The sequence below is a fragment of the Podarcis pityusensis genome, assembly GCF_964106645.2.
Source record: "Podarcis pityusensis genome assembly, chromosome: 2".
In the NCBI taxonomy this organism is placed as follows: domain Eukaryota; kingdom Metazoa; phylum Chordata; class Lepidosauria; order Squamata; family Lacertidae; genus Podarcis; species Podarcis pityusensis.
Window position 1 is genome coordinate 105,418,238 of NC_138029.1, and position 23,022 is coordinate 105,441,259.

The 23,022-nt window shown below is 40.0% G+C and overlaps 1 protein-coding gene across 7 annotated transcripts in view; it reads left to right on the forward strand.

The window, feature by feature from the left end:
- The window catches only part of CFAP20DC (CFAP20 domain containing), a 144,789-nt gene that overhangs the window by 47,379 nt on the left and 74,388 nt on the right, over positions 1-23,022 (forward strand). For 5 of the 7 annotated variants that reach the window (XM_080995704.1, XM_080995700.1, XM_080995699.1 and 2 more), the window contains 4 exons: positions 2,905-3,019; positions 8,679-8,835; positions 10,919-10,954; positions 15,254-15,394. In XM_080995704.1, coding sequence (XP_080851830.1) covers positions 2,905-3,019; positions 8,679-8,835; positions 10,919-10,954; positions 15,254-15,394 — 449 coding nt within the window. Of the gene's footprint in view, positions 1-2,904; positions 3,020-8,678; positions 8,836-10,918; positions 10,955-15,182; positions 15,395-23,022 lie in introns of those variants that run through there. The other 2 variants (XM_080995705.1, XM_080995702.1) reach the window with 2 other exon arrangements.

Sequence of the window (23,022 nt, forward strand, 5' to 3'; positions counted from 1 at the left end):
CGTTAAGTGTGAAATGAATGCAGCTAATGACCATAGCTGGAAGAGTTATGCACCTGCTGATCAGAGGGATATTATTATAAATGAGGTTGATTTTTCCTGTTGACTACCTCATTCTTTCTCAACGTGGTCTCATTATTTTCCTGTCCCATGTCTGACCCCTCAGATAGGAAGACTCAAGCATAAACATAATAAAAACACATTAACTCCTGTAGAGCTTTTCAAATGCTTTCTGATATGATGAGAGCTGTGTAGTTTTGTTTTTGTTTTTCAAAAGTTTTGCATAGGAGCTCCTGCTTTTTTCACAGCAGAATTAAAGGTTGAATTTCCTGGCAAACACCAATCATAGCTCTTGGGTTCATATATTTGCAGGTGACAGTCTTAAGTATTCTGCAGGTTTTAAAATGTGTTCCTTTTGAGGAGGGTTCCTTAAACCTCAATGAAGTATGCTTCTTAAACAAAACCACGCTGACCAGCTAGGATTGTGGTTTTATCCTGCCAGGGCTATAATACTTGGGTTGTATGTTGTTGCTGTTGCTGTTGATGATGTATTAAGTTGTTGTAGAGATTTGTTTTCACACACTCTCTCTTCTTTCTTCATATATTGTTTGTCAGCTGAGCATCTAAGAAGTGCCAATCCCCAGCATGACTTATAATGGGAAAAGAAAGGAAACATATATAGAAGAGTTGGTGTATTTAAAGGATCCAAAATATTAAATGTCTGTGTTGTGAAACCTCCACTGCTATTTGGGTGGTATAATTAAAACACATCATTCTTTAGGGAAAACAATGTGACTAACTTGATTTGGTAGTCTCTTGTGGCATATTCTAAATTTAAAAGTCTCGTTTAACCAGATGGGTTAATGAACAATCTAGCCAACTACATTGGTTTCTGGCAGTGGCCAGCTAGAAACTATAAGAAAGTTGGTCATTGTGATAATACTCATCCCTTGTATTTAATTCCCACCATCTGACAGAGGTTTGCTGTCTCTGAACACTGAAGTAGCACTCCTGGCTTTCATACTTAGTGGTGGTGGGATTGAGTTTACTAATTCTAAAGAAAATTGTATATATTTTTTAATATTTTACTTAATTTGCATTCCACTTTTCGGACTGAATGATCCCTCAGTAGACCAAGATTAATTTAAGCAATGTATAAAGCTTACTTCTGAAAGTGTATTAGAAAGATCAGCTACCATTACGTTAATAAACCGCTTGGACAGTTGCTTCCATACCTGTAGTGAAACTGGAATCTTGTTTTTTTGCATTACGCAGTTATTCAGCCTGGGTTGTTTTTTTTAAAAAAAAATGTAAATATATGGGGGGTTTCAGTGCCAACATAGAGTTCTTATTTGTGATGGCTTCCTATTCCCATCACAGGAGAGAATGGATTGCTCCATATGTTAACTTGTTTATAGGGCCTGGTGAGTTGTTAAATCTGTTAAAGGGTTACCTAGGTTGACTGCATTTTTTTTAAAAAGCTCTGAATCAACCTTCTTTATTCTGTACAAAGATGGCTGAGTTTCATCACATTTTTTCCTTTGCTTTTTCATTGATATACTAGATATTACAAATGCTGCTTTATAAATGTTGATTTAGAGAAAAGATAAGGTTACATAGGATGGAATAGCTTATATTAAGGGATGTTGTCAATAATTTTTTTTCATTCAAATAGCTGATAAATAGAACCCATCTCTCGATAAATTGATTATTTTGTAATTACTTAATACTTTTCTCTAGTAAGTTGTTTTGATCATTAAGGAAACTTCCTGTATTTTCTTTAGCCTTTTAGTCATAGTTGGAGTTTTCTTGTTTTGCCAAAGCTGAGCAAGTGCTTGTGAGAAGTGTTGTAAACATTTGTAGCTCTATGTTGCTAACATCTGATTTTAATATGCGTGAAAGTATAGTTTTATGGTTTCTAGAGGTATTGTGGCCTGTAATTCTTGCATTACCTCAAGTACTGAATTTAAAAATTGTTTATTTTCTTAAGTTCCAAAAGGTAGTTTTTGTCCCTAAGTTACTGTTAGGAAAAATGGAAGAAAACATCATTGTTTTGAGAACGAGTGTGAAGTTGTTGGTAAAAACATTTTCTCTTTAAGGAGAAGAAAGCAGGTGGTAGGAATTAAAAGTTTGGTTGCTTCGATTTCCAATCTAAAAACATTTGTAGTGAGCCATTTTCTGTTGGGGTGAATCTAGAATGAAATTAAGCCAGCTTGAACATTCATGGAAACCACAAGGAAGCAGAATGTACATAGGAGCCTCTTTATCAATCTGAACCAAAGCTGATCGTGATTGCAGTCTAAATCTATTAATGATGTTCAAATCCAGTGTTCTGGCTGTCACTGGAGGAGCAGCCTGAATAGTTAGCAATAAACTTGTGTGTTGTTAATTCAGGTTTGGAGATATGTGCTTGGGAAGTAAAACCGACATACAATGTTTTGTGTCTATCTTTAAGCATACAAAGAGCGCATATGAAATGGCAGGTGGGTTTTTAGAAAAAGAGAGCCTATAATGATTTCCTATTTAGTGGGGTGACAGCATGTCCCAAGATAACACAAGCTTAAGGGACTGAAAAAGCATGATTATTAAAGGCTAGTGGCTTCTCAGTTCATACAAATTGAATTCTTTCATAGGTTGAAGTGCTGTGGAAATCTAGTGAAGAGTGAAGAGCATTGAAATAAAATTAGCATGTAAAGTGATTTTATATATTCAGGCTTGTAGCCACTAACTTTGAATTTGAGAGAGAAATCTCATTACTTATCTTGTAAAAGGGGTAATACTTAAACTCCCTATTTGCTGTCCTTGATTTAAAGGTTCTGCATATGAATGATGTTTTTTTGTGGTTGCCCAGAGATAGTGGTTATTGTATTGATCTCTTCCCCCCCCCTCACCTTTTCTCTTTTACAGGATAACTGATTTAGGAAACATTAAAAGAAGGTTGTATTTATCAACAATCCACAAGGAGTTGTCCGTAACCCCCCTACATGCAAAAATTCCTCTTTTTATGATCAAGCGCAAAATTGTAGGTATATTTCCTTCCAATTTATAGTTCCCTTTTCTTTTGCATTGCAATACTTCTAAGTATCTGTAAGAACTGTTAAAGTTGATCATCATGGTCCTGGATATCAGTACTTATGTCTGCAGAAGACAAGAAGTTGACTTTCTGGTTCAGTCCAAAGCAGTGATTTAAATTAATTGTATAAGCAGGTGCATGTGCAGAAAGAACTTCAAATTGGAATAGTATTAGGAGTTTCTGTAACATGAAGGTCAAAGAGGTGTGCTAGTGAACTCTACCATAGATCCTACTTACCACATTCAGACTGTTATTTGAGGGTTCCAGGCCCTATCCAAACATAGGCAGAACTTGGAGTGAGTGAGCAGAGCACAAATTTTTGCCTGGGGCTCTTGATACCATTTTCTGCCCTTCATGCAACACCCGGAGTCATTAGAAGTGCAATAGCGATCCCATTTCAACGAATCTATGTGATATGGTCTATAGCACCAGTGCTGCTTGCTCCAAGCTAGTGCTAAGAATAAGTCTTAGATATGAGAATTAAAACATCCTGGGAAATATGCCTTCCATCTGTAGGTTGGTAATCACTTTGTTCACCCAATTGTGTGCAGAATGTATGAATTCTGAAAATTAAATTTGCCAGAAGTTTCAGGTGTGACCATGAATTTCCTTAACAAGCAGATGTCTGTCTGATATGTATTGCTATCTAATTGCATATTTTGGGTGAGGATATAGTTTCCCATCTGCACTGCACTGAAAAATGCAACTTCCATCCTTCAGGCCGCTAATCATGTGCAATATTTTCTTGCAAACTACAGCTAATTTGAAGGCAATTTTTTTCATATTAAAGCAAGATCCTGCCAAGGATGAAAACAGTCTTAGCATTTTTATTTAAATAGGTATTTGTAGGCATACGTGTACTTTACAAGTAACTGCCAAATACATTGAACTGAGAGAGAGAGAGAGAATGAGACAGAGACTGTTTGCAAAATACTTACTTACTTGCAAAAGTCCTTTTTCTACAACTTTTTGGAAGGCATTTATATTATACTAATAACTTCATTTTACTTTTCTCCTTTTTTCAAGCATGGCCTTAAAAATTAATATGTACCAGACAGTCCTACCACTGAGGCAGTGGTTAATTCAAGATCATAGATTAATTGTAGGGTTGGATGGGACCAGGAGGGTCATCTAGTCCAACCCCCTGCAGTGCAGCAATCTTTTCCCCAACATGGGGCTTGAACCCATGACCGTGAGATTAAGTCTCAGGCTGTACTGAGTTTTCCCACATCCTTACAATGAATTATTTTCCTGCATCATCATTTTTGTGGTGACTGTGTCAGATTAACACCAGTGTTTCAAGACTTAAGTATTCCTTAATCTGTAGCAAATTAAATTCAGTCAAAATGTGAACTTTAGTTGTAAGATTCCATTCGAAGAACGAATTATTTGATGGGGATCTAGCAACTGGACTTTTATATGGTTGGATGGTTTTTGTTTGTTGAGAAGGTAGATATAACCTTCCTTGTGATGTCCGACTCTAGATTTTGAAACTGAGCAGCTCTGTAGTCATACGAATACATGAAGCTGGTAGATACCAAGATCAAACTAGAAATTTTCTGGCCACATAGCATGCAACTAAATGTCTAGGTGTTCTAAATTAAATTGCAGACACAAGGGGAGGGTGACTCTTGCTGGGGATGCATTATGGGGCAGGGAGACATCGCTCTTCAGCAATCCTTCCTTTGTTGCAATCAGAACTGAGAGCATCCTCCAGTCTCCCACATGCCCCCCCCGAACACCTCCCCCAATTCTCCTAGTCATGTTGAGTGTGCATTCTGATTCTACAGAAGAGGAAAGAGAAAAGCCTCCATTCACTCTGCTTTCCCCCAAAGCAGTGGCTTTTAAGCAAAAAAAAATATCTAGCCAGTTTCTTGGTATAGTACATACGGTATTTTGGAAGGGATCTTGAAGAAAAATTCTCTCTCACAAGTAAAACAAGTAATTTCTTCATTGGTAATCTTAAATGTTGTCCCTGCATCAAATAATGCACACAGATTTGTTAGAATGTCATCAATGTTCCTCAGAGGTGGCAAGCCCATTAAGGAATGACATTTTTCACTGAAATTAATGAATGATTAAGACACTGATTAAAGCTTTCCCTTTACTTTTTAGTTTTCATCCAAATACTTTGTTTTCATCTAAATATTTATTTTATTAGTGCTTAGCAAAGACAATTTCCTACACAGCTAGAGCTGCACATTTCCATTAGTACATACTAAAAATGAATATTGATATTTCTTGTTTCAGTATACAGTGTTTTAGTGTGTTTGTCCTCTGGTTGTGACAGTGTGTTTGTCTTACGTAATTTGATGCCATTCAGTATACCTCTTTTGTGGAAGTCAAATGGAACATGCCTAATATTGTCAGGTGCTCCTGGAGAGAGTTTTCTCTACAGTTATTTAAGAAATGAAGAACACACACCATTTCTTAAATAACTCTGTAGGAAAATCTGTACAGGAAGACCTGACAATATTAGCTATGCTCCATTTGACTTCCACAAAAGAAACATACCAAATGGCTTCAAATTACACATAGTAAACACATTACTGCTACAGAGGTGAGCTTCACAATGTTAAAGCATTATTGCCTTCCATTTCCAGATTTATATATATTTATAACCCCAGTTAACATCCACGGTGCTAATCCTGCTCTTTACAAACACCATATTCTTGCACAGAAGGCATATTTGTACACAACTGCAGGACTGAAACCACATTAACATATCCATATCAAAAAACTGCCTGATGTGAACTAATGGGGGGGTACTCTGACAGTTGTTGGTCACCACTACTAATATTGTCCTTTGCTTGACATTTGGCATATGGCTGCTCTTAAAAACATATTCTCAATTTTGGTCTTATGGATCCCAGTGCAATGTAGAAAAGGAGGCAATCTCTTAAGAATGTTCTGTTTCTTAGGGTAAGACACGCAGACTAGGCATGGGAAGCGTTGACTTCTGCATTTAGCTCTCCTGTGGCACAAAAGAATAACTGTGGTGTGCAATCCCATGAGTTGCATGGGATAGAGAAGTTTCTTTGCCCAATGACTTTGAATGGAGCAGGTAAAGTTGTCCTTCATACAACTGTTTTATCTGCTTACTTGCTTGCTATACCAACCAGTGTAATCAAGATGTCACAAAAGATTGACACAGGCAATTCCGAAGGGCAGGACTTCTGTTTCCTGCCCTAGTCAGTCCAGTGATTGGCTTCCAGCACTTAAAAAGTGTGGAAGAAGCATGGGTTTTTGTAAGATAAGTGCAGGTTGCCACCACTATATTCAGTGCAACAGGTGTGATGCTGCTGCATCCTCCATCATAGTGAATATGAAAGGTGGCTTCTGTGTTCCTTTATGAATGCTAGGTCAGTCTGCATGTGCACATGTTCAGTGCAGAATTTCAGTTTAACAAGATAGCATTAGTCAGTGATGAAGCTCTTGAACTGACCTGGGAGGCAGATTGTAAAGCTGGGGAATCAAAAAAAGCTTCAATCTTTTCTCTTTAGGGAATGCAAAACATCAATTGGCTATTTCTGACCCAAAGTAAAAGACTTGAAACAAACTTCTAAAATTTTGCTATATGTTTATAAGTTGCTTTTATCTGGGGCTTGTTCCTTAGTTCCACTAAGATTTCTGTCTCATTTATTGCTCTAGCCCTGATTAGCCTCCTTCAGGGCTGTCTTGATTGTACTCCAGAGACATCATCAACCCTGAAGATTGAATACTGAGGGGTGCCCTGCTGGCTTGTTCTATACCTGGGATTGTATTTTGAGACTGTGTCTAGGCTGTGAGAACTCTGTACTAAAGAGAAGTAAAGCAAGATCTAGCCTGATGTGCTACCTGTACATATTAGGTAAATTTAAGCCACATTCTGTTCTGGGTAATTTTTTCTGCTAGTCATTGAATGAGACAAGAAGTTATGAAAGACCCTGAACAACTGGAAATCCTGTTGCTCAGAAAGCTTCACTAAATGTTTCCCATATACCTTGAATCCAAGGTTTGTTGCCAGAAGGGTTAGAAATGCTTTTTTAAAAATATAAACGCTGATAGAATGCTGAAATCCCAAATCAAATTCTGTTCTGTTTTTGTGTGTGTGGAACTGCAGAACACATACACATCTCTCATCATGCCACAGGTTACAAACCTGCTTGTTCCCAATAGGAGAAGGCAAGCTTTCCTTTAGGGATAAACATAAGACACTCAAATATAACATAACATTTCACAGACAATAGAACCATCCTTTATAAGAAGCTAGTGTTTGTGTGTCTCTTTCATTCCTGACACTGCAGAACGATATACCCACACAAGATTTGGAAGTTGCAGTTTGGAAGTTGCAATTTGGAAGTTCATTATCTACTGCCATGGATTTCTGAATTTAATGTCACACATCAATGGTGTCCTAAATGCTGAGCTACCTGGGTAAAGGCCACCTGGCTCCTCTGTGACTTAAGATCATCAAACCAGTGGCAGTCACAGGGGATATGCTTTCTTTCTTGCATGGGCCTATGGATACATCAGAGAAAATCAGCCAGTGGTATCAAGGTGTGTGTGTGTGTGTGTGTGTGTGTGTGTGTGTGTGTGTGTTGAGACAAATATAGAGAAGGAGAAAGCAAGCAGCAGGAGAGAAGGGGATTGCAATTTGGCAGGGATCCTTGATAGTCATAACCATTTATATTGATTGCTCTTTACTAGTTTACCATCAGCCATTAATATGCACAGGCAACTCAGACTGTACACACTTAATTTGAAAGCACACTTAATTTAAAAGCAAGTATCACTGATTTCAAGTACAAGATGCATGTTAAAAGTTCAGAGTGGAGGCAGTTATAGACCACTTGCATGGCTGCAACACTCCTTGATATGGAGAAAACATATATTCCATGGACTCTATTACCTGGGTTATGAAGGCGCCCTAAAGACGTTAAAGCAAAGATTATGGGATAATATACACAGTGACTTGTGACCCCGATCACACGCAGTCTGTAGTCCGTTGGCAGTAGGAATACAGTATGAGCATGTCTTTAAGTTAACACCTTACATTAAAAACCTGACAGTACCAAATTACTGAAGATTATTCACCAAAGCCAGACTAAACATTTTTCCTTCTGCAGTGTTGGCTGGCAGGTTGAGAGGAGTTCCCTACCAGGACAGACTTTGCTCGTGTGCCCAAGACATCGATTCTATAAAACATATTTTGCTGCACTGTGCGAAATACGAGCAAGCCAGGGCTGAACTGATATTACCCTTGCTGGTACCTTTTCCCGGGAAAATCAGAGGCTCACTATGTCAGGTTCCTATTGGAAGACCGGACAAACGCTAGAACATTAGCAGTGGCAAGGTTTTTATCGGTGGTTGCAAGAAAATGCTTGCTTAACCTGGTGGTAGGCTGTCTGAATTGTGTATTGCTTTGTAATGATTTGTTGGGTCTCTGGACCATAATAAAGATTAATGAGGATGATGATGATGATGATGATATATTCCATGGAGCAGCTACAGGAGAGTTGGGCTATACAGTAATTATGTTCAGTGGTAAATTTCAGTGCTGATTTCTTTTACAAGACCTGCATCTTATGTAAAAATGTCATTAAATCTGTTTTCACTCTTTTCTTAGTGGTGCAACCTGTGCATTGACTTGGTAGCATTCACCAGCGAGATATTCAAAGGAGCCGTTTTCCAGTCCTTGGATGGCATTATTGTTTCAGCTAACTGTAAACTGCGAAAAATCTTCACACTGAAGTCAAAGCCCCTGGATACAGATGATGAAGATGGTGTGTTAACCTGAACCTCCTGGAACTGCACTGAGTTACTGTCGTATCATACAGTTTCAAGCTTGTCTACCAGGCTTCTATGATTAATCATTTGAGAGTTTAGACGATTTCACTGCAATTAATGCAAGTACAGGTCATGTATCTCTCTGGCTCAGGGGTTGTCAATGACATTAGCTAAGTGTGGTGAGAAGGTGGGAAGGCACTTACATTTTTATAAAGCACTGCCTTCATTAAAACTGCATTGTGGAAAAGGTTCCATCTTTAAATTAGCATACAAAACTGCTAATAATCTTCTGGCGAGCTACCTTCAGGTAAGTATTTCATTAAGCAATTTGAAAGAGAGCTTGTTATTTAATTATCAGTGGGCTCTTCTGCTGAGAGATGTCATTTTCTCAAGGTGTCTTCTAAAAAGAAAATTGTCAAGACTACCTGCATAAAACCCAGCCATTATTTTTCTTCATTTTGGAAATGGGACCTCTGAAGAAGGAAAAAGATGGTTTTGATAATGAGCTGCTCACTATATTAGTGAGAAGTCCCATTGCTCATCAGCCACATGTTACTCTTTGAATGTGACACTATCACTGTGTATAAATAAAAGGAGTCAGGTCCCCCCTGCCCCCTTGCATTCAACTCTGCTCTTCATAATCTGGGCTGAGTTTCTTCCAGTCAAATGAACTCCCACACACACTGCAATCTGTTTTAGACTAGATTCTTCAGTCTCCCAGTATATTCTACAAAAGTAAGCAGTAAGAGACTTTTGGCAGATAATAATTCTGAGGCTAGTTCTGCATTGTAATTTGAGCTTTTCCTCCAGCCTGCTTATTTATTTAAACTTTAAGTCTTCTTGCTTGATGCTTTGCATCTTTTTTGTATCTTGCGCTTTTGCTTCAATTATCTGGAACCATTTGCAGTTACATTCTGCTCATAGCACACAGTGCTCTGGATTGTATAGGTTCCCTTTGGACACAGCCATGTGGATATCTCTTAACTTTTAAGGCAGGTGGTTAGAGCAGATGACTTTTCCTTCCTTCTATCTCTTTGATGCTGAAATAACCTTTCTTTCTTCAACCTAGCCCCATCACTTTCCCAAATAAGTATAGACTTTCCATAGTCTTTTTCTTCCAATCTACTCTTACTACATGTCCTGTTTGTGGCAGTGGAATATAAACCAGCATGTGATAAAAGTTTTGATGTGGTGTCAGTAAACCAAGCTAATCTTTGAAAGATCAGAAAGCTAGGTAGGTTTTCCAAGCTCAGCATTTTTATTTTTTTTGGAAGCCACAGAACTGTGACAAAACATTGTACTGTATTTTGTGCTCCATAAGACGCACCTGACCATAAGACACACCTAGTTTTTAGAGGAGGAAAACAAGAAAAAGAATATTCTGAATGAAACAGTGGATGTATGCTTTTTGTGGTTCATGCTGTGGCCACAGACATGTGATCTGATGGTGAATTTGGGGTGACCCAATGCAAAAATCGTGAGGATCCATGTGTATCTGTGTTTGTAACCAAGTTTTTGCACCATTGCAGCCCCACGCAACAGTGGGTGTGTGATTTTTTTGGTGCAGGCTGTAGTCATGGACATGCTATGTGAACTGATGGTGAATTTGGGGTGACCCAATGTAGAAATCCTGAGGATCCATGGCCTTTTACCTCCCCACTCCCAGGCAGCCTCCGCTAGCGTCCCTTTTCTCTCTTCCGATCCCGCGGATCAGCTGTTTCCTTTCAACACTCCCTTCCCTCTTGTTTGCCTTAGTGTAGTGTCTTTTCCTTAGCTGGAGCAGTTTTTTGCTCCTCCTTTTCTTCTAATTTCTCTCCTTATTGCTTTAGTCTTCCTGTTTCCCCCCTTTGCAAGTTTGCTGTCTTTACCTCCCCCCTCCCAGGCAGCCTCCTTTATGTCTAGTGTCCCTTATCTCTCTCCCTGATCGGCAAACGATCAGCGGCTTTGTTTCAACACCCACTTCCCTCTTTCAAAAAAAAAAAAAAAAAGCATGATCTGCTTTTTGCCCCTGGGCAATTCAGCTCCAGGGACTACACATTCACCCCATAAGATGCACAGACATTTCCCCTTACTTTTTAGGAAGAAAACGGTGTGTCTTATGGAGCGAAAAATACGGTAAGTTGGTCAAGTTTGCATCCCAACCCAACCCTTCTGACTAACTGCAGTGGCGTTACTATTTCAAATAAGTGAGTACATGAGAAGGGAGAACTCTTCTGCTTTAAAGACCTCTAGGTCTAGGAGGAGGCAACAATGAGTGAGCTCCTGCAGATAGTTTAAATCTTATGTTAGCTTTGCTTCAAAGTTGTGTGCTGGAAGGGAGCTCTGCTTGCCCACAGAGAAGAGCTGTCACTGGCTATTGGAGGCATTCTTGTAGGCTATCAGTGGAAGAGAGGACTGCTTTAGATGATTGCCTGCAGTTACATTCTTCCTTGAACCAGGTGGTCAATTTTGGATGCTCCTGCTATTGAGCAAATGTGTCTTGATTTAAACAGACTCTGTTTTCTCAGTCTGGACTATGCTCTCACGACCCTGATCCAAGTATATATTGTTTTTGTTGTTGAGTTTTTTAAAAAAAATGGGAGGGGAATAATACCATGGAGATGGCATTTTAATTTTGTGTTTATTCTTCTCCAGGTGATTTGAATTTGCAAGGCTTTGGTTTTTAAGGACCAGCATTTTGTTTTGCAAAACTGTGCCATCTGTGCAGGGAGCCTTTCGCCATCCATTAGCTCGTTGATTTGTTATGTGTCAGTCTGGGAGGAAATCTGTCATATTGAAATGTTTATTGAATGGTGTTCACTGGGGTGACAGCTGAACAGGGGGTTCTACCAGCTGAAGGCAAAATAAAATTGGCATTGCTTTCCAGTTAGATTGGCATGAAGGTGTATTCTTCCTGTATGTGCTATACTATACAGGGCATAAGATCATAAGGATGAAATTGCCATTATCTCTGCTTGTTAGGTTAGACAGTAAATGCTTAGAAGATTGCTAACGGGCCATTCACAGCTGTAAATTAGGAGGAGAGTCTCTTCATTCTAAATAAATGCTGTTATATTTTAATATCCTGATACCTATATCCATATTTGCATTGCATTTCAAAGCAGTCAGAATTCAATGAATTCAAAACATTTTATCCTGCATTCAGGTTCAGCATAGGTAAAGGGACCCCTGACCATTAGGTCTAGTCGTGACCGACTCTGGGGTTGCGGCGCTCATCTTGCTTTATTGGCTGAGGGAGCTGACGTACAGCTTCCGGGTCATGTGGCCAGCATGACTAAGCCACTTCTGGCGAACCAGAGCAGCGCACGGAAACGCCATTTACCTTCCCGCTAGAGCGGTGCCTATTTATCTACTTGCACTTTGATGTGCTTTGCATACTTGCATACATTTAAAATCAAACATTTTAATGCAATACAATAAAAAATCAGATTAATAATTCAAAATGCAGACACTTTAATTAGTTTCTAATGAGATAAATGCAGTGCTGCAGTTAGGTCATTTTAGACCTTTGTCTCCTTGGGAAGGGGGCATCTTTTGATGCTAATGTATATTGATTTATCTTAAGAATGGGATAAGACGGCTTTGCTGTGTTCAGAATCCTTCCCATGTATTCTGCTGAGTAACTGCTCTGCTCTTTGTAGCACCTGCCATTACAGGGTGAAACCATGAGGAGCAGGGTCCTAATCATGAAAAAAGTTCTTTTGTACTGGGAAATGCACATCAAGTCACCCATCAACTTCAGAATGATAAGGGTATGTGGATAAAGTAGACAGAAGTTTTGCTCACTCATGATACTAGAGCTTTAGTTAGCTAATACAGCAGTCTGCTTCTGAACAGTGAGCAATGGCAAGGGAGGGCTGTTGCCTGCATCTCCTGGTTGTTGGCTTTCCAGAAACCTCTGGTTGGCCACTGTGAAATACAAGATGCTTGACTAGACAGACCTTTTGTGTGATCCAAAAGGGCTCATCTTCCATTTGTATCACATCACAAGTTGCATCTTTTTAGTTCCAAAATTTACATTTCATGCCAACTTAGATGTCGCATACCTCTTAAGCATGATAAGCTTGTTTTTCTTTCCACATCTGGTGCCAATTAACATAGCCCTGCTAGGAGCTGCAGAGTTATTCTGACTTAATCTAATCAAAAACACAACTGGGAACATTTCCTGCTCTTTCTCAAGTTCCATGTATCAGTGAGATTTATGTAAGAGTGTTTCCCATTGAACTCTGCCAATATCACTTGCACGGTGTCAGGGTTTCCCAGGAGTGGGATCCCAGATCCCACCATGCAGAGTTTGTTCGAACCACTCACCTCATCCTGAAACAATAGCCACATCTTATTGGAGGCATTCTCTTGAACTAGGGGGTGGGGGAAAGACTTTGTCCCATTGGGCCAGTCCAGAACTTAATTTTGAACTGATAGAAACTTTTGCCAGGAAATGGAGAAGCCTTCTCAAATTATTTGAGTAGAAATGTTCTTTACAGAAATAAACCTGTAAATTTATTTATCTTTAAATAAATAAATGTGTGATCTTCCCATCAGGAAGATATGCCTAAATATATTCAGAGGACCCAATTTTTACACTCCTCAAAAGGAAAGTGTGGGGGAAAGCACAGTTATGGCTGTATATTTTTACAAAAGGAGGGTACAGAAGATGGTTTTATTTGTGAAACAATGCCGGCTAATTATCTTGCACTGAAGTTGGAAACTTGCTGTTCATTTAATCGGGATTAGAGCAGTGAGCCTTTGGGGCGATCCACGGAATTGGGAATCAGGTGGATAAGTAGATTTCTTTCTGCAAAGCTCTTTGGATATTTCTCTGGAGGTTGAGCTACATCCCCACGTTTTATTTTATTTTTGGTTTCAGCTTTTTTCATTTCTCATTAAACTGGGAAGTTGATACGCCTTGTGATACAAAATGATTGGCGTCCTCAGCCGGTGCCTCTCCTAGCGTTGCTTCACTTCTCCGTTTGGGAATCTTCTTTCTTTGTTTGTTTGTTTTCCAGCAATGTGGCTGATTATGTAGAACGCTGTGTTCCAAATGTGTTTTGTTCTTCCTTTATAGTTTTGAGTCTCCATTACTGATATCAACACACTGCTGTGGAAGCTGGGCTTGTCAGATAATATGAATGTCTGGGAGGCTTGGACAAAAAAACCAGTACAGGCATTAAAGTAATACAGTCTGTTTAGAAAGCAAATTATGCTGTTTAATTTCTCAGATTGCTTGAAATGAGCAACAGACCAATACTTGTATATCCCTGATGGCATGGCAGTTGGCTTGATGCTGGCATGGGGAGCGGCTGCAGTGGGAATTGTTAACGCTGTGGAGCGACATTGCAGCAACTCGGTGATGCATTAACTGGGCCAAAATATCCCGTTCTGCCACTTGTGTGATAGGTTACAGAGCTTTCTCAGATGTAACAACCACATGAGATTAGATAGTAACTGAATCTCAGCCATGATCTAAATTGTGAGGCCAGCTAATTGCAGGTGGAGTTTAATTGCAAAGCCCATCCACCCTGAAATCTGATTAATTCTTAACCTCACACATAAATTATTTTAACAGTAAGTTAACCGCAATCAAGCATCTGCAATTATACTTCCTAGAAAAGATATAACAGCTGGTGATTGCAGTTGTAGATTTATGGGACTAGAAGGACTGAGATCATCATGTTGTCCCATCCCCCTCTAAAGAGACTGCTCTTACATTGTCTATACTCTACCTATTGAAAGCTTAACTTCTATTGGGGGCGTCCAAGCTACAGCCTTTAAGGAGCCCAGCTGTAGCACATAGTCCAGGAACCATTTTGTTTACCTTACACAGGAATACTTCACTTTTATCCTGGACCTGTCTGCACTCAATCCACATGTCTCTTCATTCATACTTTTTAATGCATGATTGACTGAGGGAACATCTCTTATTTGAGGTGATTCTGTTTTAGACAATATGCTGTTGTTGTTGTTGTTGTTGTGTTTTTTAAAAAATCTATTGGTAAGAAAAGGTTAAGTTTGAGGTCTTGTGGCATTATTAAATGTTTTTCCTGAATGCTGGGGGCTCTGGCACATTAGTTATTGATTAAGTCCTCCTGTCCAGATGAGGTAATGAAGATCTCTAGTACTGCTAACTCCCAGTTCAGAAATAATGAGTCTTGCCTGGAAAAAAATCATGCCATTGAATTAAGAATCAGATGGTTTAGACATCAAATGAATAAGTGAGCTTTTGTTTTCTGGTTCATAACCCTTGAGGCAGCTAGAAGACTCTTCATTTTGTAACTATGGGGGGCTAGAGGGTTTTTAAAATATCAATGAAAATAGGCTATATTGTTTCCCTTGTTTGTTTCAGCTACCGGGTGTGTAGAAAAGTGACGCCTTCGCTGTATTTTACTCAGACTTGTATTGATATTGCATTCACAGCTGATGGGCCAACAGATACGATTCCTCGAGCCTGTCAGTTAAATTCAGATGTGCCGCAAGTCACCCAGTTGCTGAATATGAACAAGCTACGCCCAGCAGAACAAAAATGTGGAGGTCGGCTCTTAACTTCACCAGAATTAGGTAGGTTGTAAAATTAATTTGTGCTTATTGGATATGTTGGTGGCCTCGTAAGAGCATCAAAGCTGCTTCTTGGTGCATGTCCCCTGTTTAGAGACATTATGTTACATGCAGGTCCTCCTGCTAGAATCAAGTGTTAGCAATCTTACATAGAATGCAACAGCTACCACTGGGCTTATGCCATTATCTCAATGTGTCACTCTTTCTTCTCCTTGGAGCGTTCAATTACACGTGAGAAAATGTGTGTGTGCGCGCGCATGCACACACTAAACCTGTTTATCACCCTGGGAACTTCAAAGCCTGTGATAGGTTTTGTCCCTCTCCCCCAAACTGGATCTCAGATTACATACACTTGCTCCAAGCAAAGTAACTTAGTAGGAGCCTTTGAGAACTGATTCCGTCTCCGTCTGCATAGCCTCACCCCACAAACTGCGTAGCCTGGCCTTAGATTCCATTTCTCAGTTAGGTTATGGTATGATGAATTGTTGTGAAATGGGGTTTTTATAGATGGATTGATGGTACCACTTCTAAGCACCTGCTGATACCGGGCCAGGAAGGAAAAAAATCTCATAAAAGAAGATGGACTTTGGCTGGTCTATAAGAGAAAAAGGGCATTGCATAAATACATCTTTCTATAAGCCCTTCTTATAGCTTTGCTCAGATGCGGCAATGTGAGATGCTCTTGGAGTGTATTAATAAGGTAGTGTGCTTATCCATGGTTCTTAAGCTTTGAAAAGAGCGCCCATGATGCAAAATGAAGCCCTTGCCCCAGGGTTGGCAGGCTTGAAACCATTGGAAGGGATGGCCCACCTCCTCCCCCACTCCCTAATGCTAATAATAATAATAATTTATTTTTACCCCGCCCATCTGGCTGGGTTTCCCCAGCCAGTCTGGGTGGCTTCCAATAGGATTTTAAAAGCACAGTAAAAGATGAAACAATAAAGCTTCCCTAAACAGGGCTGCCTTCAGATGTCTTCTAAAAGTCAGGTAATTGTTTATTTCCTTGACATCTTGGGGGAGGGAGTTCCACAGGGCAGGCGCCACTACCAAGAAGACCTTCTGCCTGGTTCCCTGTAACCTCACTTCTTGCAGTGAGGGAACTGCCAGAAGGCCCTCAGAGCTGGACCTCAGTGTCCAGGTGAATGATGGCTGTAGAGACGCTCCTTCAGGTATACTGGTATACTCCTCCCCCCTCACCTGCACCTCACTGTCTGCTGACTCCTCCCCCTTTGCCGCCTCCTCCACCTCTCTCACCACTGCTGTCTTCGGCTCCCTGGGTAGCCTCCTTTTCCTCCCCATTTTCTCAGGCGCAGGGGGGTGGAGAGCAGCAGAGGAGTCATGGGGGGCAGGGGAGGAGGTGTCAGCTGCAGTGCGGAGGGGCACTTTCTGTTTTGCCTCAGTGGCAAAATGTCCTAGGCCAGCCCTGGGGCTCAGTACAGTGTTACCTTGGGTTACAGACGCTTCAGGTTAAAGACTCCTCTAACCCAGAAATAGAACCTCGGGTTAAGAACTTGGCTTCAGGATGAGAACAGAAATCGTGCTCCAGCAGCGCAGCGGCAGCGGGAGGCCCCATTAGCTACAGTGGTACCTCAGGTTGAGAAAGTTTCAGGTTAAGAACGGACCTCGGGAACAAATTAAGTTCTTAACCAGAGGTACCACTGTATAGCAAACTGCTGATGGGCTGTTTTGGAAAAGCAGGAAACAAGCACAGTATGAAGTTATTGGAGTCTTTAAAATTGTCCTTTGAATGTGCCCTTTAAGAGGGAATGTGCCCTTTAAGAGGAAATGGTCACTTATGTAGTCTCTAAGTCACATACCAAATTTTGCTCACAGATTCCATTTAAAGGGGGATGGGAATACTTACAAAGCGGTTGTCTCCTTTCAAGACCAAAAGAAGAAACCCTGCCATTAAATTCTGTAATGAGAAAAGATCTTTATTAATACGAACTACAACAAAATAAGAAAGGTGAATAATTTAATTTAAAATACTGTGGCACTACTCCAGTGCCTAATATAATGAAAACAAAAAAGGTAATAGAGTTCATTTAATTTTGGATAACCACTTAGGGGTATAATTATTTTTTATTTTTATTTCATCCTCTGTATGACAGCCTGTTCTACTTTAATTTTACAAGACATTTAATTATATGTTTGAATAAAAATTCAAGACTACACCCAAGAATCCCAATGTCTTTTATCTTAAAGTTCAAGGACACTATGATGCATAACATAAAATGCAGGGGGGCAAGGGGAGTTGAGTTCAATGGGGTAGATTCATTGAGAACTTCTAATGACTCTATTAATTTTTTATGCATGAGATAAAAGCTACCTTGCTGATTATTCAACTTAAACATGTCCTTTATTAAGTGAATGTGCATTACTATGAACCCATGCAAGCCACGGAGCATAGGATAATTTCTATTTCATAAGCTTGTATACAATAACGCAGTAAGCATCAGCAACCTTAGTTACCTTGGTAGTGGGTAGCTTATATATACACAACATACATACAGTGGTACCTCGGGTTACATACGCTTCAGGTTACATACGCTTCAGGTTACAGACGCCGCTAACCCAGAAATAGTACCTCAGGTTAAGAACTCTGCTTCAGGATAAGAACAGAAATCGTGCTCTGGCGGCGCAGTGGCAGCAGGAGGCCCCGTTAGCTAAAGTGGTGCCTCAGGTTAAGAACAGTTTCAGGTTAAGAACAGACCTCCAGAACAAATTAAGTACTTAACCTGAGGTACCACTGTACACCACTAGGACGTGTGGGGTACTGTATCAAGTCAGTGCTTTCTGAATTCATGAAACACCATCCAGTCAGGCCTTGTACTTTTCTGGGGGTTCCCCCCCCCCCCTGGTCCTAGTCTTTTCCATCGGTCATTTATTTTGAATGGGAGCAAGAGCAAGAGTTGGTGTCTGATAATGATTCTGCTGATTACAAATAGAAAGTAATGGGATAACAAACTTGAAAAACCGATTGTTTTGGATTGGCTTTCATCAATCTAAGTAATTTCAGTGCCATACAGATGCAGAGAATGTACATTCTGCTTGCCAAGAACTTTACATCTTAGGAAAATAAGATGGATTACGTCGATATAATCTGGAAGTATATATAATTGAGAGTTATTTAGGAGGGGAAAGAGTATACAACAGTTGTTTACTCTTTCATATAATGCCTGCAGTATTAGAGATAGATGTGTTGTTCTTTACATATATGCAAGATTTTAAATCACTCTGTTGTGTCTATGTATGGTTTCTCATTTGGTTGTGGACATAGGCAGGAATCAAGGTGTTACGGTCCCAAGTTGTTTGCCAAGCAACACTTCAGTATGCCAGCAATAAACAAAGTCTTGGAAGTAATGGTGCCACGCTTCCCTGGAACAGAACATCAGAGCCAGACTCAAGGCTCTCTTCCTTGATACTGAGGACCTCTTCAGTATGCAAATACACAATGCCCTAAAGAAGCTTAAGGACCATGGAAAGCAATTTTGGATACTGCTTCACAAATACATATACACATCTTCTTGGCCAGGAGCTGAATGTGTAAATTGGCACCAGTGGATTACATTTGACATGATACGAAGGTTCAATGTGTAGTGGTAGGTCTGTTATGGTCTGTTCGCATGTGGAAGTCTACACATAATTCTCCGTTAATCAAGTAATCAGCATGAATGTTTGAACAAGGGAAGCTTTCCTGGTGCCATCATTACATATATTTAGGCACCAGGCAAAAACATTCTTATTCCACCAGCAGTGGAGTAGATGGGGAAGGGGAACAGAAGGAAGACCTAAGGGAGGGCTGAGGCCAGGGAACAGAGGCAGGAGGAGGCAGACACCACCCCATCCCAGGATATAGCTGCTTCAGATGGGAAAGCTGGGCTCCCAACTCTCCTCTCCTGGGATGCAGCATTGGAATCTGAGGAGGACATCAGCCAAGCATTGTGGGCAGTGCTGCGTTTCTATGAGAAATGGTGCCAGTCTGCATCATGCCCCCCATTCCACCACCACCATCATCCCGCCGCCATTTGCCTGCCCACCCGCTCACTTGCTCCCCCCCTTGCACCTTTGCCTACCGCTTCCCGCAGCAGCAGTCACAGCCTCCTGGAGGGGCTTGTGCACAACGCTTTTATGATCGCCAAAGCTCATGCCAGAAAGGTGCCTAATGATCATAAAAAGGTCACGCCAAAGCAAAGTCAGTCAAAGGAGAAAACAGATTTGCTTACTTATTGTTATTTAAGCATCCATGTTCAGTCACACATTTGCCTACTTTCACTGTGTAAATAACTAATAATGGGGCATAAGTCTTGTTTCTGCCCTTACATCCACAAAGACAAAGGGAAAGTGTCTGGAAATTGTGTTGCTCCTACACACACACACACACACACACACACACACACAAAACACAACTTCCTTACAAAAAGGTTTTCTATTCTCTCCCTCCCTCTAACATTTGCTAGACCGAAGTTAGTAATTCATTGTGTACAACTAATTTCCCTGAATTACAAATATAATGATATACTGTTGAAGAGCAATTCTGTGTTTTGAATGCTTTCAAGAAAATTAATAAAACCAGCATGTATCCAGTTAATCATTACGTGTGTAATTTGACTAAAAATTTTACGCTCTTAATTCCTTCAATTCCCAGCCCAGATTAAGTACTGACTGTTAGTCAATGTAGGACTGTAGGAAGTAATTCTGCACCCCCCCTCCCCATTAATGGGACCGTGGTTTAATTGAACACAAAATCAAGTCTGGTTGCTTAAATTGAGCAGTTCAACTTGCTAATGACAAGATGTAGTGGTCCACTAAGCACAAATCAAAACTGGTAATTTACTTAAAAATTAGCACTCTCTTTGCCTGAGTGCTTTTATTTCCACAGAAGCAATGCTCTGAGGCTTCCCCCCCCCCCCCCCACTTTTAACTCTACATAGGTGCACAATATTGTCCACTTCTAATTGTGAATCATTCTTTGATAGCATACCTTTTTGCCATCCTGCATATCTTTGTGCTGCATATTATATCCATGTTTGCTCATTCGCACATCATATCATTATGCTTGTTTTCCATGGATTTAAAAACTGGGATTTCAGGGACCGTTCAGATGTTCAAGATGATGCACAGGAATCAGTCCAGAATCACCATGGCTGACACGTGAAAAGCAGCTTCACCTAATTGAAGGTGCCTTGTACCCAGTAATACTAATAAGGGCACTTGCCAGTTTGACTCCTGTTTGTCCAAGACAAGGAACAGAGAACGTTTGACTCCAGTTGTTGTTGGACTACAGCTCACCTCATTGTTGGCCATGCTGACTGCGACTGATAGGAGTTAAAGTCCAGCATCTGAAGGGTCAATGGTTCTCTATCCCTGCTCTAGACAAAGCCTTTTGCTGTTGTGACACCTAACATTTCTAGAACTCATTATAGTTTAAACCCTACCTCTGAAATAAAGGATGGCATGCACAAGCAAGAAAAACTTAGCTGAGACGTTCAAAGCAATATCTTCAGGGTTTTTGGAAGACCAAGGTTGGTTAGCAGATCCAGAAAAGATATCATGTTCTCTATCAATGGCTAGATGGTTAGACCTATCTGATGTTTTTCTTGCATCAGTTCTTGCCACTGGGAGTGGGTTTACTATGTCTGACCCTACCTTGTTTTGGGGCTACATGGTACTTAGTGCTACATGTGCAAAGGCATGTCCAAAGTGTATCCGTTTGCATCCAGTAATATGCCAAAAGATACTGCGCTATTAAAAGAGGGTCCATTTTTGGAGTTGTTGGTTCTTACTGTTTCATCGGACCAAAGGAATGTTAATTTTTTTAACATTTTCAGCATCTGCATTTGCACATTCTCACCACATCCTTTCTGGCAAACAGCAAACAAGTGTCTTAAAAACTGAAATGGAAAGCTTACTTAAGTTGGTTTAAAACGTGGCTAGCTAGTAATAGGTATGCTTCCTTCATGGAGAGCATTTCTAGGAATAGATGCATTACACTAACATAGATGAGCTGCTAAGCTATAAAAATACCCCACTTTTGTGATTTCTGTGATTGTCAGGCCTTCATAATTTTATATAGGAATAACTCTTAATAGTTTCATATTAATCAAAGTATCCATAGCTTGATAATTATAGTTCCAGTTTTGATTTTGAAATTTGTTTAAAATTGTAAATTGGCTGTAGAAGTTATCAGCCATAGCCAATTTTACCAGTCAGATCTGCCTGCATTTAACTGTGCAAGCAATGAAAGGTGCTTGTCTGCATGGAATTCCATTAGCTAGTTGCCTGCATGCAGTTCCTTCTCGCCTATAGCTACTAGGTGCGTGCTTAAGTACAAGATGGCACAAATACTCAAGTTTACAGATATACAACCTCCCAAAGTGTTGGCCTGTAGTAAAGAGAAGCCATGAGTGCTCAAAAAGATTGCAGTTTTGGGAAAGAAATACAAAACAAAAACATATTTGGCTAATCTAATTTTTATTCAGCCTTTTCCCAAACTCAAATTATCATAATCCGTAAATATAATGACAGTATAATTGCAGATCCAAAAATACCTATACTTATTTCCTGAAACATTACGGTAAAAGAAGATATTATAATTCAATAGCTAAATTAATGAGAATGGTGAATCTAAAGATTTAAAAATGACTATGTTTAAAAAGGCAATTAGGCAGTGAACCCCCAGGTTTCACCATCTAAACTGTAGCCCTTGGTATAGTGGTAAAATAATTAGTGGGTATATTCCTGACCTATGCCAAGTTCTTTTTTCTTTTCTTTTTTGTTAACCACAGAAAATAAAATGCCTGGAGCTTCAGAGTTTAATCCAATCTTTAGTTTTAACCTTGCACTGTGAATAGGAGATGAGTTCTGCTACTGTCATTCCCTCTCTTTTCAAAGACCCCAAATCAGGCCTTTCTGGAAGTGAGCACTTTGATAAGTTTAAGCTTCGATTTATTTATTTTTAAAAATCTTTTAAACTTTCTTTTTTATGTTGTTCCGGTCCTAATCAAAAGCCCAAATGACTTTTTACTTTGCTTTTAACTATACCTTGTTGCTCAATATAGCAGATGACTTGTACGTGTTGATGTAGCCAATTAATTGCAGTCAGTTAATGGGATCATGAATGGAAACTATTCATGTTAATCTGTTTTTATAATTGATGGGGGGGGGGGCAGAGAACATCACAAAGCAGTCAGAAAATTAAAGAATCTGATGCTTAGCTGAAACAGGTCACCTCTCCTGAGGTTGCTATTCCACCACTCCTTAGAATGTTTGAATCTCCAGTCTTTCTTGTATGGGCAAGAGCCATCAAACAGTGGGAGATTATTCACTTTCATGAGATGAAGAAAAGTTGTGAAACAAATTTGGTGGGTAATATTAGCCAGTCCTGTTTCCATCACCAGGGAGTAAATTGGAATCTCAGGAGGAAAGCCTAATGATGGCTTGCCAATGTCCCTTGGGCCTAGCAAAATGCCTCTTATTGTCTCTCTTTCTTTTAGTATGGCATCTTCCTCACTACTAAAGCATGGGAGGAAGGCCTGAGGGCAAGTACAGCTCAGTTCCACTAGTAATGTGTGGGAAAACTTGATGGCCAGCTTGGCGTTCATGTCAGAAAATAGGAGAAGAAAAGAAAC